This window comes from Tasmannia lanceolata, unplaced genomic scaffold (genome assembly GCF_043159265.1).
Source record: "Tasmannia lanceolata isolate RefF3 unplaced genomic scaffold, GAP_Taslan_0.1 ptg000044l, whole genome shotgun sequence".
NCBI classification, from domain to species: Eukaryota; Viridiplantae; Streptophyta; class Magnoliopsida; order Canellales; family Winteraceae; genus Tasmannia; species Tasmannia lanceolata.
Window position 1 is genome coordinate 24,960,753 of NW_027518721.1, and position 18,108 is coordinate 24,978,860.

The window sequence follows — 18,108 nt, forward strand, 5'->3', positions numbered from 1 at the left end:
TGTCATCTCCCTATCACGAGCATTACAAGTTGTCATTTCATGAATAGAAAATATCGCCTTGGATACTCAAATTGTTCATATTAGAACCTGGGATGATTGATATTTGCACTCGTTGTGGTCCTAGAATTAGCCATGTTAGGTACAACAAATATCATTCCTCTAGACACTAAGGGGCTGTTTGGAAATGCGGATTTTAGAGACCTGGATTTCCTCAAAATTGTACATGAGAGACGAGAGTAGAAAGAAACCAGCCGTTGTTTTTTTATTTCTCGCTTTTCTTTCTAACAGCAAGAGAGCAGTAGATCACCCCATATTTCCAGGTTCTAGAAATCGCAGAATGTGGGAGAGATTTCTAAAACATGGTTTTCTTACTTAAAATCTAAAAAATGCTGTCAGCGCTGCATGCCGCAGCTTATCATGAACTCTCTTTTACACTGCTTTTCAACCTAAAACCTAGTATCTAAAATCCGCATGTCCAAACGGCCACTAAGGTTGTGTGTTCTTTAACCCTTCTCAGGATCACTTTTGCACTTTTTTCATTGCATTGAATTAAAAAAATTGGAAAAAATAAAATAAATCAGAGAATAGTGCTCGTCAATGCTGGCCCGTTCCGCCCATTTTTCCAAATCCCTAAATTCGAGCGGCTAAAACTGTTGAATTCGGGAAGCAAAGCAGAGTGGCTCCAACTGATTCTCTTCTGCTCATTTTGCCCCTACTAAAAAAGCGGAGAATGAGGAGTTGAAGAACACTCAAAATATGAAAATATCATTTTGTTGAGCTATATTTTGGACTTAGTTACAAATTTTCAATTTGCGAATAATTTTGCGAAGCATATTTTTGAGAAACTTTGTGAGATATTCTGGAGGAGGTCAGGAACAAAATTCAAGCGTGTTTACTATAGATTTACTATAGATAGTTATTATTTTCATAAATAAGGTATAACAAAAAGCATGGAAGGTGATTAATCCTACTTCCTTGTGAATAATTGGAAGAAAAAGTTTTCTGAGAGAAAATCTTTTCTCGGGGATTTTTTCCTTTCTATGATTTAAAAGGAAATGATATGAGTATGGTTAATTTAGAGGGATATCATCATAAATTGAAGGTCCCTCTTATATAAAACCTGAATATGGTTAGTTCAAATTATCTTTTTTTTTTAAAATGTAAAAGGTAGGAAATTTAGAAAGATTTTTCCTTTCCAAACTTTTCCAAACTATGAAAAATAATATTTTCTGTACAAAATAAAATTACGGGGTGAAGTAGGTTTTCGTTTCTCCTTGAAAATAATGAAAAGTTTTCAATTTTGGAAAAATTCTCAATGGTACCAAACACTGGAAAATGATTCATTTTCCATGGAAAAATTTCCAAATAACTTTCAGTAGCCATCTCTCTCTCTCTATCTGCTCCCACGTGCAATCAAGATCACACAACCAGAATCTAACTATTGTTTTATTTCACGTCGTTTTTATGATTTGGCCACCTCCTTGTGCGTTTGTCTTTTCCTGAAAATGACTTTATTTACGGGGAAAGTCAAATAAAAGGAAGTGAAAATGCAATCATTTTCTAGGAGAGCTAGGAAATGGAGTGGAAATATCATTTCCCAGCGCTGCAACCTTAAATGTATAAAAACTACTTGATCGGACGGATACGATCATCTGATCTGCATGAACACTAGATTATTCCTGGAAATCACAATCACCTATCTCGACTCTCCGTACTATACGTCACCTCTTCAATTACGACAACTAAACACTGTTTAATTACTACCCTTCTAATTCCTCACTATTTACGTGGGTACCCTTCTAATTGGAAATGACTAGAACACCCTCAATAAATGTGTTTGGCTTAGTGGACGAGAATTAGGTGGCGGCTGGATGAAATGACGTGACTGTAATTCTCCGATTTAAAGTGACAAATTCGGAATGTCCCCCCCAAATAATATCGACAACCCTTTCTTTTGATAATGGCACTCTATCCATGCTAGGGGTAATTTAGGAGAGTAATATTCAGGCTACTGATATTTGCACTCCCAACTCACCTTCATCCTTCTTTTTTAATTGGCTGCCGTGCTGAAAGCTTTTTGGGTTTACGGGTTAAATTATAAAAGACAAGATGTGAATGTCTTGTTATCAGAACATCGTAGTCACCCAATTTGATGTTGAAAGCTTGCATAATTGAGAGAAAGCTATAGGGGAGCAATTATGGAAATTTAATTAATAGGAGGAGAGTGGCGTTATCAAAATTTGAGATCCGATTAGACTCGGAGCTTCAACTTTTTTTTCCAACCTAACCAAGCAAAAGATACTCCGAAACGACCAAAACAAAGGTTTTGAGATTAAGAAAGTTGAAGCGCAGTTGGGGTCATTTTAGTCATTTGGCTAATGACATAAATAAATCCATATTTTAATTAGTTAACATCGATGGCTAGAGTGTTTTGGGGCATGTGAGTGGGTCCGGTTTTTACGGCAGAATAATCGCAAAAATATATATAAAAAAAAAGGTAGGAGTAAAAAGGAAGGGAGGACGAAAATGTGAATTTGAGAGGAATTTGGGAGGAATTTGAGGAGGAGAATTTTGTCTGAGAAGAGAGGGGCAAAGCCTTTCTTTTTAAGCAGTTGCAGTCATTTTCATGTCGGCTTAAGGTCGCAATGAGAAGCGTCATTTCCCGGTAGTAATCGTCATTTTACCGGCGAATTTCACGGCCATGCGTGTTAAACAAAGTTTCTTTTTTCTTCGCGAGATTTTTTTTTTTGGCTAAGAAGTGAAGAGCACTAGTGAGGAAAAAAGGCTGCAATTTGGTGGAATCTACTTGAATTTTCAAAAGTTTCGAAAAAAAGGGGAAATTAGGGTTTGGATTGGGATTCCGTAATAGATGTAGGGAAAGGTTGTTGCTGACGCGGAAAGGAATTCCTTTGCAATTTTCTCACAAAAGAAGAAATTGGGTGTCTCTGGTTTTTGAAGAATCGTCTGCGAAAATGAAGGCTCCGTCAAATGGGTTTGTTGCGAATTCTGAAGGTATGTAGGGTTTTAGGGCTGAATTTTGTGATTTTTCTTTTTAAGGAATTTTGCCTTGCTTGAGCTAGTGGAGCCAATTTATAGAAATTTGAATATTCTGTGTATTTCAAACTCATTTTAAGGGTAAAATATTTGCAAAAAACTTGTTCTATTCTCCTTCATTTTATGATTATGATGGGTTTAACTAATTTGTGGAAATTGGTCTGAAAGGTTTAACTCTTACCTCTGTCTTTTAGATGAAATATCTTAAAATAGCTAGTAATGATTCTTCAAATGATTTCTTGAGAGAAAAAAAAAATGGGTATGAAGCACAAAATCATAAGGGACCTTGATACCAAAAGATTGGGCTTTTTATTGATTCGATCACAAATGGAGATTAAAATATGGGCACTTCCAAAAAATTCAACTTTTGGTTGTTCTTGCAACTGCTTTGGAATAACTTTAATAGAAGTTAAAGTTTTTGCTTCAGCACTGCATCGTTTGAATCATCCACAGGTATTCAACACCCATTGAGCCTTGTATCCCTAACCCTTGAAAATAAGCGTCTATTCACATCAAAACACAGCAAAATCTCGAAATGAAAACCAAAGAATCTGGTAAATACTTATATTCGTCTTATCTACGAATTCAATAAGCACACTCTCAACTGAGCCTTTGTCCCAAACTAGTTGGGGTCGGCTACGAATTCAATAAGCATATGTCCACTAATACAAAATTGTTGAATGATGCAATCACTGCAGGTCCCTTGTTCTAGTCTAGGTAGCACAACTAAGCAGTTTAGAGCTTCTTTCATTTTCATGTCACTTTTGGAAGTGTCCGTTTGTGCTAATTTCAGGATCTTCCTATGTGGGTATGAAACAGGTGAGAAAAAAAGCATCAATTCGGAATTGTGGCATGCTTGTGCAGGACCTCTCGTGTCATTGCCTTCGGTGGGTAGCCTTGTGGTTTACTTCCCACAAGGTCACAGTGAACAGGTGTGTCTCTTTCTCATTTGTTTGAGAAGAGGATCCATGTCTCGAAGGTTTTTTGAGATTTATATGGGCTCTCTCATTGCAGGTTGCAGCTTCAATGCAAAAGGAAACTGATGGCATCCCAAACTATCCCATGCTCTCGTCCAAGTTGATTTGCATGCTTCATAATGTTACTCTTCATGTATGTAGTGTACCTTCCACACATCCTCTGTTTGATGCAATTCTATTTTGTGATTGTTAAACAACCAATTACTCCAAAAGCTTAAGCTGTTGGAGAAAGCGTATTTAATCTTTTATACTTCAACACTTCCCCCTCACGTGTGCCCCCCCCTTTTGTGTTGGCCTACATGTGCCACATGCGGCCCCTCTTTTGGGTTGTCCATTACATGTGAATTTTTTAATATCAAGGAGTTTTGAACCCAGGACCTTTGCTCTGATACCATGTGAAACAACTAATTTCTCCAAAAGCTTAAGCCGTTGGAGAATGGAGAAAGCATTATTATATAATCTTTTATACTTAAACAGTGATGAACCACTTAAATTCTTTTCAATCAGGCGGATGCTGAAACAGATGAAGTTTATGCACAGATGACTCTTCAGCCTGTGAACAGAGTAGGTCCCTTAATACCTTTGTATTTGAACTCAACGAAACTTATTTCCTTTAAACAAAGTAGGTCAAGTAAGATTTTGTGTATATTTCTTGTTGTGTGGCTTATTTTTTCCTTCTCTTTTTCTGGATATCTTCTAAAGTTGCTCTCTGAATACATTTTCCTCTAGTTTGACAAGGAAGCATTGCTGGCATCTGACATGGGTCTTAAGCAAAGCAAGCAACCGGCTGAGTTTTTCTGTAAAACACTTACAGCTAGTGACACAAGCACTCATGGAGGGTTCTCTGTACCCCGTCGTGCAGCTGAGAAGATCTTCCCCCCTCTGGTGTGTGTAATTTCTCCAAATTTGTCATTCTAACCGTTACATGTCTTAAAGTGCAGCCAATATCTCCATAGTCTAGTGCTTACCAGAAAAGGTGTTTTGTAGGATTTTTCGTTGCAACCTCCAGCCCAAGAGCTAGTAGCAAGAGACTTACATGATGTTGCATGGACATTTCGGCATATCTATCGAGGTATATTCCCTTTCCAGAGCTTTGATTCTGTGTTCTTTTGCTGCCTTCATTGGGATCCTTGGTTTCTTATATTTATACAAGTGGTTCTGCTTGATTGGAAGTCCTCCATGAGTTCTTTTCCTTTTTTTATTCTTGCAGTGGATTATTTTATCTTTTTTTTATTGGAATCTTTTCGCATTAGGCCTTCTTCTGTTCATTTAGATCCACTTGTTGTGTGTAAAATGATGAATGCATATGTATCTAGGAGATAACTAATTTCTGGTTACATGGTTTGTTTGAACTCAACTGAAGGATGTTGGGTCCATGACTGATCAGGAAGATGGGTTGTCTTGCTAGACTATTCGTATGGCCAAATGTAGAATGATACTGACTGAGTCCGTGATATTGAAAAATTGTTCAAAACAAAAAAATCTGTGGTATTAGAAGTGGAATTAGAGCTCGGGTGGCATTTCCTAGAATTGTATGGTTTAAAACAGGTATAAAATGAGAACATTTTTCAGTTTCATATAACCAAATAAAAAAAATGATTGGTGTGGCAATATCTTCTCCATCGTTCTTTTTATATTCATGGCCTTTGGGTGAATTATTTGTTCCTTTGCAGGAACTTTTTGTTGATTTGCTATGCAGAGTACAAGCAGCATGGATATAGAGGAAGTCTTCTATGAGTGGCCATGCAATAGTTTCATTCTAAGAGCTTCCATGTATCTGGGTTTTCCCGCTCTTAAAAGTTCTTTGGTACTATGCGAGTTCCTTGAACAAGTAGTAACTGATGTGTAAATACAATAACATATTGGTTTAATAGATAAAACCATATCGTTTTTGTTCTGATTACCTTTCTATAGTCCATACCTTTCTGAATAATGTGATGACAGTAACTTAGTTTTAAGCGTTCCAGGTTTTCTGTTTTGAAGTATATTATCTTTTGCCTTACAAATATTTTCATTTTTGGGAAGTTCTATGCATGCTTACTTAACTCTGGTCCTATTCCACTCCCTGTATCCATCCACCTCTGGTGGTTAACAATCTTGAATATTCATGCTTGAGCGAAATTTTCAGGTCAACCAAAAAGGCATCTGCTCACTACAGGATGGAGTGTGTTTGTTAGCACAAAAAGACTCTTTTCTGGTGATTCTGTCCTTTTTATACGGTAGGAAAATGCTATATTATGGGTAATATTCAATTCAACCTTTATACACTAAGGCCCTGTTCGTTTCAGATTATGACAACAGATTGTCAGCCCTAAACCTATTATTGGACTCAAATTTAAATGTAATTTTTAGCCCAATAATAGGTTTGGGGCTAACATTCGGTTGTCATAATCTCAAACAAACAGGGCCTAAATGACACTACTAAGAATCTGATTATGTCTGCAGAGATGAAAAGTCTCAACTTCTCTTGGGTATAAGGCACTCTAATAGACAGCAAACCACTCTATCCTCTTCAGTCTTATCTAGTGATAGCATGCATATTGGAATTCTTGCTGCCGCTGCCCATGCTGCGGCAAATAACAGCCCCTTTACCGTATTTTACAACCCACGGTATTTTTGGATGATCTTTTCATTGCCTTCTCCGTTACTAAATGATCATTATTGTAACTTTCAAATTGACGTACTTTTAAGAGAGTGTATTCCATGGTTAACAGAGCAAGCCCTTCAGAGTTTGTCATTCCCTTGGCCAAATACAATAAAGCAATGTACACCCAAGTTTCCCTCGGCATGCGTTTTAGGATGATGTTTGAAACTGAGGAGTCAGGAGTACGCAGATATATGGGCACAGTTACAGGCAACAGTGATCTGGATCCTGTTCGATGGAATAATTCACAATGGCATAATCTTCAGGTTACATTGATCATTTTATAAAGATTACCATAAATATACTGTTTTATTCATTTATTCTGAATAAAATATTAACCAGATGGGACTGGAGCTGTTAGTGTAGAAGGGGCAGAAAGTATAACTTCAAACAAACAAATTAGAACTGGAATTCCACTTTTTTATTTCCAGAGTCTCACACATCTCTCGGAAATTTGTTTCGTATGCAATATATATAGAAACCTTATTGGCCACTTAAACAAAAAGTAAACCCCTAATCTAACTCCTAAATAAATTGAAAAATCCTTGCAGAAAGCATTTCTAGACACTCCACTAAAATCAGTCAAAGAATACTTTCAAACTAACCATAAGTCAAGCTCCAGTTAGGTCTCCTCTAACTCAAATTAGAAACTAAAAAAAAAATTGAGTTCTAACAGCCACGAAAATCCACAAATCACATATTTGACAGGGGTTTGCCACCAATTTGATGAATAGCAATATGGAATGGAACAGCACCAACACTACTTGTTAAAATTAGAAAGTAAAGAGGAAAAGAAAGCAATATGGAATGGAAACTCCTAACGACAGCTCAGACATAAAAAATTAACTGCAAATAAACAAACTAAAACTAAAACAAAGACATAAAAAACTCATGAAACAAAGACATAAAAAATAACTGCAAATAAACAAACTAAAACTGACTATAAATTTCCATACACCTCTAAAATTCGTCCCATATGCATTGTATATGTGAACACGCACGCATGGTCAAATCCAGCTCCTGAACTGACTTAACTCTTTGCTGAAGTCAATTCTAACAGTCTTAATAACAGTCAAAAAATAATTTCAAATTAAACCATATTCAAAATGAATTTAGAAACTATTTTTTTTAAACAATGATGAAATCTTTATTATAAAACAGAAAATACTATTTTATTTTTCAATTAGAAACTAAAACAATTAAAGCTCCAACTTTCATAAGTATTTATGTCAATAAACTTTGACTCACATTTTTGAGGGCCAAAACTATGCAAACAGTAGAAAATAGAATTCTTGTCTTGTATCTTGAAAAGATCTTCTGCCATTAAAAAAAAAATCTTGAAAAAATCTTCAAAACAAACTAAAGACTGTTGCAAACGAATACTCTGATGAAAAACTATTCCTTCCAGAAGTTTCCGCATCAGTTTGAAGGAGTTAGGATCTAGGTTATTTTGGAAGTTTTTGAAGTGTTTTATAAATGCCCCTTGGTGTTCTTGAAATACTCAGTCCTTCATATTTTAAAAATGAATCATTCCCTTACTAGATATTCTCTTCGCATTCTATCATTCTGAGTTATTTATCAGTTAATATGCTGAACAGGTTGGGTGGGATGAATCAACAGCAGGTGAACGACCAAACCGAGTTTCAATTTGGGAGATTGAGCCAGTGACAACTCCTTTCTATATATGTCCTCCGCCATTCTTCAGACCTAAGTTCCCCAGACAACCAGGGATGCCAGGTATGCTATGTTCTATATTGGACTTTAATATAAGGCTATCAGTATTAGTGACTTCTTTCCTGCCTTTTTTCTTCTTTTCTGATGAAATTATAGTGTTTTCTATGAACCAAGCGCCCTCTGCATATGTGAAATGATATTCACACTCCCTTTTTTGATAGGCGCACTCCTTAAAAAACTTTTTTGAATGGCTATTGATAACTTTTTGGAAACTGTAACAGTCTTAGACATCTAGTTATTAAAACATGATTCTTTTACGACATTCCTTTTCTACTTATCAGACTGAATAAAATTTCTAGTGCTATTTGGAAGTATTAGATTCTAAATACATCATGGATTTTGAGTTTCTTAAGGGTTTATATGAGTGGTTTCACAGATGACGGGTCCGAAGTAGAAAATGCATTCAAGAGGGCGATGCCATGGCTTTCTGATGACATTGGTGCTAAGGATGCTCAAAGCGCAACCTTCCCTGGCTTGAGTCTGGTCCAGTGGATGAGCATGCAGCAGAATCCTCATCTAATTGCCTCGGCTGCACAGTCAGGATACTTTCCTTCCATGGTTGCCTCAGCTCTGCATAATAACCTAACCACCGAAGACCCATCTAAGATACTGAATTTCCAAGCCCACCCCTTACCTCTATCTAATTTACAGTTCACTCTAACCAAGCCAAATCAACAAACCCACCAACCAGATCAGTTTCCGCAGCCCCCTCTCACATGGCCACAACAAGTGCAACATCAACAAACTCAGTCTCCTATTAATTTCCAACAACAACAACAACTTCAACGGCAACAAGAACAACAACTTCAACAGCAACAAGAACAACAGCTACAACAAGAGCAACGCCAACGGCAACAGCAACAACAACCTCAACAGCAGCAGCAGAGGCAACACCAATCTTTTGTTAACCAGCCTTTGCCTCAAACCCACATCCCAAACCAACTTTTGCCCCAACCCATTACACAACAGCAGAGGTTTTCCACACCAACCGCACAACTCCAGCCAAACCATAGTCAGTCTAGCCAGAATTCTATCCATACAACAGCTGTCCAACAAAATTTTCAGCCCCACCAACAAGGGGAACAACAACAACAACAACAACAGAGTGTCCCACAGAGTCAGCATCAACTGCAATTATTATCCCAACACCAGCTCCAGCAACAGTTGCTGCAAAAGTTGCAGCAACAGCCGCATTTGCTCTCACAGCTCAGCCCAAAATTGCACTCTCAGCTACCGCAGCAACCGCAAAGCCAACAACAAAATCAGCAATTTCAGCAGCAACAATTGTTGCACCAGCAGCTCAGAAGCTCCGAATTTTCTCCATCTCCGCTACAGCAGTCACATCAATTTTCATCAAATCTACGGAGCCAGGACAAGTCCTCGTTGCCTGTTAGAGCTCATTCGGGACTCACCGATGGGGATGCCCCTTCGTGTTCAAATTCGCCTTATACTAATAATTGTCATGTTTCTTCGTCGAGCTTGGTGAACAGAACCCACCAAGGTCCAGCCATCATGTTAGAAGAGATGACGACGATTCTGCCTGTAAACAATTTGGCCCATGAAATTCAGAGCAAGCCTAACATTCAGGTCAAGAATGAATCACCCACTGCAAAGGAACCAGAACAACAAACTTACCGAACTTCAATTACTGACCGCTTGGATGCTTCCTCATCTGCAACCTCATTTTGTTTGGATGGAAGTGCTCAGCAAAATTTCTCCTTGCCCTCATTTTGTTTGGATGGTGAAGTTCAAGCAGACCCTCGAAATAATCTTCTTTTTGGAGTTAATATTGATGGTTTGACTCCTGATACTTTTTTGGCAAGGGGCTTTGGCTCAGGGAAGGATCTTCAAAACATGCTGTCTGAATATAGTAATCAGAGGGAGATTGAGACAGAATTGTCTACTGCGGCAATCAGTTCTCAGTCATTTGGTTTGCCCGACACGCCCTTTAAGACTGGATGTTCGAGTGATGCCATTATCAATGAAAGCGCGGTTCTAAACAGAGGATTGTGGGCTAACCAGTCCCAGCGTATTCGGACATTCACCAAGGTATGCCACATCTTCATCCACCTCTTTGCAATTTACTTAGAATGGATTAAAAAAGACATGCAATTTGTTTGTTGGGAAATGATATCAGCCCAACCATGCTTCAATAATTGCACAAATGCAGCCTGTCGTTTCCTTTCTAATTGGTTTTTTAAGAGTTTTTGGGAACTGTAATAACCCTTGACAGCTCTTTAAACACTAAAAGACAAGATGGGTCAGTGCAATTATCAAAACATGGTTGCACTGATATCATTTCCCCTTTGCAATTATCAAAACATGGTTGTGCTGATATCATTTCCCCCTTTTTTGTCTTGATTTGCTCGACTGTTGAACGCATCGTACTGTTTGATTGAAATTGAAGGTTCATAAACGTGGATCCGTAGGAAGATCTATAGATGTCACTAGTTACAGGGGGTACAGTGAACTCAGGCATGATCTCGCGTGTATGTTTGGGATTGAAGGACAGCTGGATGATCCTCACAGAGCTGATTGGAAATTGGTTTATGTAGATCATGAAAATGACATTCTACTTGTCGGAGATGACCCTTGGGAGTAAGTTAGTGTGATCAAGTAGGGTTGTAATTCTCTTTTGCTTAATTTTTCTGCTTTAATGAGCACATTCTCTTTCCCCATTTTGGGCTTACAGGGAATTCGTGAGCTGTGCACAGAGCATCAAGATATTGTCATCAGCAGAAGTTCAGCAGATGAGTTTGGATGGAGATTTGGTGAACATGCCTATACAGAATCAGGCGTGTAGTGCATCTGATAGCGGGAATGCATGGAAGGTTTGATCCTATGCTAATTTGAATTGCCTCGCTTGGTCGGTGAGGATTTGCTGAAGTGAAGATTATGATCTAATTTTTGGATTTTGAAGCTCAGCAAGGGCTATTGGACCAGAGGAAAGGATATCAGTGCTGTTTCATTCCTCTCAAGCTGATGTATTAAGAGGATTCCATATATTTGTAAATGTTGGCTCCCTCCCTTTCCCTCACACGCCGGAGAGAGAGAGAGAGAGAGAGAGAGAGAGAGAGAGAGAGAGAGAGAGAGAGAGAGAGAGGCCCCCACACCACATCAAATGAAATTACACGGCTCAATTGTATTCAGAAGTTCAGTTTAATGGCTAACAAAATATTCTTTAAAAGTTCTAACTGCTGTTTGAGATTGAGGTTTTCTAATTAATTGAGTTTTCAACTAATTGGATTAACGGTGTCCACTTTTCTCTCGACTTTCAACTGCTTAACGGGAGGGTTTGTTATTATGGCGTCTTTTACTTAATGAAGGGACCTGAATTTGAATTATTTTCTTTGGTAAGGAATGAGAGAGTCTGTACTAGCAACATGTGTAGAATAAGTGAGGCTGCTTCTTCAACTCTTTGTACTAGTCATTTCCAAAATCAAATGTTGGATTATCTTCAACCGAGGATGATTAAGGCTGCCTTTGGTAACTATATTCCAGAGCTATTCTCTGATTCTATTAAAAAAATTAATAAAAAGACTAGTAAAGAGAGATTTTCTGGAGTGATCCTCCAATTTTAGCCTTGTAAAAGCACAATTTGGCTCGCTTTTGGAACGAAATAGGGCCTTTGGGAGTCGAGCTATCTGAAAAAACATAGGCATGACAGCCCAAAATTTCTAAAACCTCGTGTTGCTATCATCAACAGTAGTATTGCATCACATTATACTTCTGCCTTGGGACAACTATGTAAAAAGATTCTATGATTCTACATTTGGGTAACATGCCAAAACTAATAGTCTAATAGCATGTGTTATTTAGTGATTTGAAATATTGTAATTTAGTCCTCTTCCAAGGGCACTATTGTCTTGTAAAAAGATCTTATTCAATATATACTGCAACCAGAAACAGAAAAGAAGTGAGGTTGCAGATTATCCAATCTTTCTCTTCTTTAAAAACTATCTTACTAGGAGAGCAATGCCATCACATCTGATACCCTCAAAACTATGTAATCAGAACCGTCGATGGCCGCATATTTGGAGTACAAGACTGTGTTCCCCGCAGCAACACTCAGTGCTTTCCGGTTGCACTCCTCATCCAACGGACCAGGCCCAACAGAAATCACCTGCGCACGACATCAATAGATAAGTGCCACCCAACTGCATCAAATCTGCTAACTACAATTACTTCTCAAAATTCTAACACACAAACTAATATACGTGTGTCTATGGTTGTTCTTCTGCATAACTAAAACATTTGCAGTTTTCAAAAATCTACTCTCCATTAAAATTGTAGATTAAGCTCATTACACCCCTGCAAAATGGATTCATGGATTCCTATACTAGAAAACCCAGATACAGCTTTATAACATTTCCAAAAGCAAGAATAGCTTTTTTCAGAGACTTCCCTTCTTAATTTGAAACTTTCGATTGATAGAAGGCCAGATATGAGAGAATCCCAACATTAATTTCTCAAATTCATCCGAGATATAGTCAAGAGACTCAAAACAGATCTATAATTTCAGGCAGTGTAAGGTGGTGGTGTTGATAAGACTTAAGGCATCATAAGTATTGTCTCATTTACAAAAGTACATAGATGTTTTTCAAGTTAGTTCTACATTAATTAGCCTTACGGAGAGACGTAACTAAGAGCAACTTGCTTCTAATGTGTAATGTTCCTCTTATTAAAAAAAAATGCGTAATGTTCCTAACATATCAGAAAAAAAAAACTCCCTTGTAACCAAAAATCGGTGAAAAGTACATAATAATGGTTGATTTGCCCAAATTCCAGAGCCAACCATGGATTAACTTCATGTTGTAAAGAGATTTAGCACATTTTAAAACACTTATGAATATATTTTTTTTGTCAATTAAAAAAAATGAAAATCCTTTGATAGGTAGAGACTAGAGACAGAGGTTACCGTCCAGCTTGTTTCTGGTAAATTAGTATATGTTAGGGCAAAAGCCATCCCATCTTGAAGAACTTATTTATCCTTACCCACAAGCATCTATAACAAAATGAGCATGTTAAGGCTAGATGTTCCCAGAAATAAGAATCTATCAATAAATTACTGACTAAACTCCAATAAGCAAGGAAGAAAAGCAAAAGGTGATGAACTGGGCTATTATTTTCTTTCAGAACATAATAATCCCTGCATCGCCATTCACATCTAAACATGCATTGTGAGCCTCAAATATTCTTATATTAGAAAAGAAACAAAATAATGATGAAAAACTTGGCAATAAAAAAAATTATGAAAAAGTTAACACCCAGAAGGAGATATGGAGAATATAACATCATTTACAAAAAAAGAATGTGACCATACCGTCCCAATTGAAGGATTTCCTTTTGATGCCTCTGTTAAAAACAAGCTGCCGAACGTCTTCTGTTCAGATTCAGCAACCTAAAAAACAGAACACGCACAGTTTTATTACCAAAAAATTAGAATGAGAAAAAATATAACTAAAACTATTTTTCTTCAAATACCTCAGATTTTACTAAAGGGCATATAAGTTAATCCCCCAATCGTCTTCATGATGGCAGATAAAGCCAAAGAGAGAAGAACCAAAGCGATGACAACCATGTCGGTGACAAGATCGGCAACAGTTCTCTGCTGCAGTCCAACTTCTCAAAGGCCTTTCTTTCTATGAAATGTACTGGACAACAAAAAAACCAAAGAGAACCAATACTGAACCATGCCAGCTGCAGGATTAGCAATAGTCCCCTGTAATGAACACTTCACATTCTACTCTCTAAAAGATTTATAGGGCATCTTAAGATATAATGCACAACAAATCATAGACTGCACCATGCCAGCAAAAGGTTCAGCAAAAGTGCCGATGTATTCCAACATTTCACAATATATTTTCCTTGACATATACTGGATAATGGACATGGCAAATTACATGGGAACTCTACAAATTTGTACTATAAATTCATTCCTTCAAATGTATTGTTATCACCAATTATTCCATGAGATAGACCACCAAACTAGTACCTTTGCAATCTCAAAATATTAAGCATTTCTTTGAATATTACAGTTACATTTTTCTTATAGAAAGTACCACACACCCATGTCTTTCTATAAGTAATTTTGTTCCCTACAATTATTCCATGAAAATCAGGTTTTTGACCAGGAAGGTAAGCTAGAATGGGGTACGAGAGTGAGCTACGGTTGGGTTTAGGCTCATTTGGCTCGGCATCCACCTTTGTTTACTATGAATCCCTAAATCAGAGTAATTTCTAAGCATGTTTTACCATCATATGTACTTAGAATTTTGCTTTAATGGGTCGTTAATATTTTGATAATATTGTGCATGTTCCAGGGTTTTGGGTTACTCAGCCTGCCATCTGACCATTTCTCTCTCTAATGTGCTGGAGTAGAGTTGCCTTAGAGATTCAACATACTTCTTTTAAAGAAGATTATCCATTCCATTTAAAAAAAAAGATTATGGAGATCAAAATTGAATCTAAAAATATGCTTTAGACAGGAATGAAATAAACCTTGATTAAAACACGATCATTGAGAGGCTTCAGATCTTTGATATCATCTGTCTCAAGAATACCAACTATATCATCCTTCTTCAACAGCATATGGCTGGATCCATTGAACTCCACTTCTGTGCCAGCATATTTGGAGTACACGATCTGTGCACCAGTCTATGAGCAGACAAAAAAGCCCAGGCATTAACAAGATGCACTCCAACAGAACATATAAAATGAAAGGTATGCTAGATTATATATTTCATTCATGTTATCCTTATCCAAGGAAACCCATGCAACAGAATAAAATTTACTATCTGAGGTGAAAACCAAATTAACATGCATCCATGTCTGCTTCCTTCTTTAAAAAAAAAAAAAAAAAACTTCTGCTTAGTGCATTTACTTTTTACCACCATGCATGGAACCTAAACAGCACCAATCACCAGGCCACACAAGCAGCGTGTCCAAGTAACATATTAAAATATGCAGTAAGGAAGTAGTTTTGAGCCGAGTATTCACCTGGATGCCGATATCCACCTTGGTCTTGCCAATGGTCTTACCTTCCCCAACAGCAACAACCTCACCTCCATGGGGTTTAGTCTGTACAGTTGTGGAAGCAAAATACCACCAGTGGTTTTCTCCTCGACAGTCTTAATTTTAATAGGCACTCTATCACCCAATGGATTTATGGAAGTGTACTGCAAGATCAGATAATGAATCATAACTATGTGACAATGAAAAGAAAAGAAAACGTGGTTCAGCAGTTTAGAGCAAATGACATGATTATGGAAAAACAAATGTAATGAAAGATAAACATATCAACTACTAATCTCATAAATAATATACTTCAATGAACCCTAACCATCCATTTCTGCACATACTAATCATAATCATCATCTGAAACATTGAAGGAACACCAGTTTGGCTCTAGATTCTGGAATGGCCATGGATACATATATGACCCGTGCAAAAATGCCACCTTGCAGATTCTAAGTTGCAAGGGTGCAGTTACGTATTTCAAAATCCAACAGCAAGCCCCAAACCATCGAACACCTGAATATTAATTTTTAATTTAATATTCAGGTAACAGATTTGATCCATGAACCACCAACGCAATAAGAAAAAAACTAATTACGAAAATTCCATTTATAAAGCAAGATTATGAAGCATGGTAAATTACAGAAATACTTTTATCTTATGATCATTGAACAATCACAGTAGATATTTTTCCACTTAAAATTCCATTTATAAAGCAATCTAAATTTCAAGATGTAAACCATCTGCCCAGTCTCCCGTGCAGAAGCATTTCCCCTTATATGTTTAGGGTCTTAATCGATTAAAAACCAAGAACAGTTCCTGATAAAACCCACTACAGCACTAATGACAGAAATCTACAACTCTAAAAAGCAAAAAAGGAGGAAAATATAATACCTTGGGTGCGACGAGAGTTGCAGCCTTGACAACAAGCCCTCGGAAGCGTCTCTGATTGAGCCCAACACTACTACACGGTCCCACCAAAGAAACCCTAACCCTAATTTTCATGGGAAGGAGCCCTTCAAATGGTGGTAAGCTCCTGCCCGTAAGGAATGAACCAGCAAAGGGCAAAGTTGCCATAGAATCCTAGGAAAATTGATAAGTGCACGTACGCACATACATCATTTATTTGCTTTATTGGTGGTTATTTCCTTATTTGTAGGATGTTTATCAGGGTATTTTAAATTGGTATGAGTCTTTTATAGTTTGGATATTTTGTTTGGAGTCTATTAGGTGTTGGAATTGGATAGCTCCAGATTTCCTGATATGGATTTCTTGTTTTCTAATAAGTTGTAATCGGCATTCAGAAAGGGGTAATAAAATATTTTCTTTTCTCCAAAACATGCTTACAGCATAGAGGGAGTCCTCCCAGACGAGGGACTGCTTTCTTGCAGGCTTGATATCTTCTTCTAAGATCGTATCATTTGGTATCAGAGCAGGCTTTTCTGGCCTGAGTGTGTGGTGAAACCATGGCTGACGGAACTAGATCTCAGGACGCAAGAAAAATCGAAGAAACAGTCAACCAACTTCGGAAAAATTTAGAGAAGCAGGCTGAAGAGATGACAGAGTTAAGACAAATGGTTTCGGCTATCAATCTGAAATATGATCAGTTGGCAACCCTCTTAACAGGGGAAAGAGACGGGCGAAGCGTTTGACAGTTTGAAGTCGAACACGAAACTACACATTCAACAGCTGCATCTCGATGTATTGTCCATCCTAAATATGTGAAAGAGGAATTTCCACGTTTTGATGGCGATGGGCCACGAGGATGGGTATACAGATGTGAACGTTTTTTCTCGACTTCAACCATATTGAAGAGGATTAGAAGGTACCAATGGCTTCTATGCATATGGAAGGTAAGGCTATTGAATGGTTTCAGTGGTATGAAAGAATACAAAGAAAGGTAACGTGGAGTGAATTTGTACAAGCTCTTTGCGTCAGGTTCGGTCCTCATGCTTAGAAGATTTCATGGGAGAACTCACAAAGTTGCAACAAATGGGATCTGTGAAGGAATATCAAGAGGAATTTGAGAAGCTATCCAACATGACCCGAGGACTGTCTGAGGAGTTTTTTGTTAGCTGTTTTACTAGTGGGCTCAAGGATGAAATACAGACCGTTGTCCGGATGTTGAAGCCCACGAGCATGATGCAAGCTATCGGGTTGGCACACTTACAAGAAGAACAGGCTGAGATCCTGGCCAAAAAATCAAAGCCGACTGCGAATAGGCTTACAAATGGAGGTAATAATACGGCTCAACCCAAGCATGAGGCTGCTTTACCTCCCATTAGAAGACTGACCCAAGCACAGATGAATGAACGAATAGAGAAGGGCATGTGTTACAATTGCGATGAACAATTCAAGCTAGGCCACAAATGTAAAATTCGCCAACTATTTCTACTCGTGGGAGATGAGGATGCAGAGGAACCACTTGATGGTGGTGAAAAGTTTGACCAAGATGAAGTGGAAGAAAGTAGGGAACTTGAACCTGCCAAGAACTTGCAAATTTCAGTTCATGCTCTCCACGGCTCGAGTTCACCATGTACCATGCGGGTACGTGGTTTTCTGAAGAAACGACCGATTATAGTATTAATTGACTCGGGCAGCACACATAGTTTCATTGATCCAAACGTGGCTAAGCGCACCGGATGTGAGCTACAACAAACCCCTCCCCTTAAGGTCACGGTA

At 37.8% G+C, this 18,108-nt stretch overlaps 1 protein-coding gene and 1 pseudogene across 2 annotated transcripts; one reads left to right on the plus strand and one right to left on the minus strand.

The window, feature by feature from the left end:
• Nucleotides 1-2,506: 2,506 nt before the first annotated feature.
• Nucleotides 2,507-11,596, plus strand: ARF19 (auxin response factor 19). The gene is made up of 13 exons (XM_077374872.1): nt 2,507-3,012; nt 3,874-3,986; nt 4,069-4,164; nt 4,539-4,595; nt 4,761-4,916; nt 5,019-5,103; nt 6,160-6,250; nt 6,477-6,641; nt 6,746-6,941; nt 8,274-8,412; nt 8,786-10,458; nt 10,817-11,007; nt 11,102-11,596. The coding sequence occupies exons 1-13, from the start codon at nt 2,973-2,975 to the stop codon at nt 11,244-11,246; spliced, it is 3,147 nt and encodes a 1,048-aa protein (XP_077230987.1). The 5' UTR covers nt 2,507-2,972; the 3' UTR covers nt 11,247-11,596.
• Nucleotides 11,597-12,203: 607 nt separating this feature from the next.
• Nucleotides 12,204-16,590, minus strand: LOC143864057 (20 kDa chaperonin, chloroplastic-like; annotated as a pseudogene). Its single transcript, XR_013241066.1, has 5 exons — nt 16,321-16,590; nt 15,409-15,587; nt 14,911-15,066; nt 13,733-13,810; nt 12,204-12,532 (listed from the first exon to the last, which is right to left on the minus strand). The product of XR_013241066.1 is annotated as a 20 kDa chaperonin, chloroplastic-like (transcript).
• Between the last annotated feature and the right edge of the window lie 1,518 nt (nt 16,591-18,108).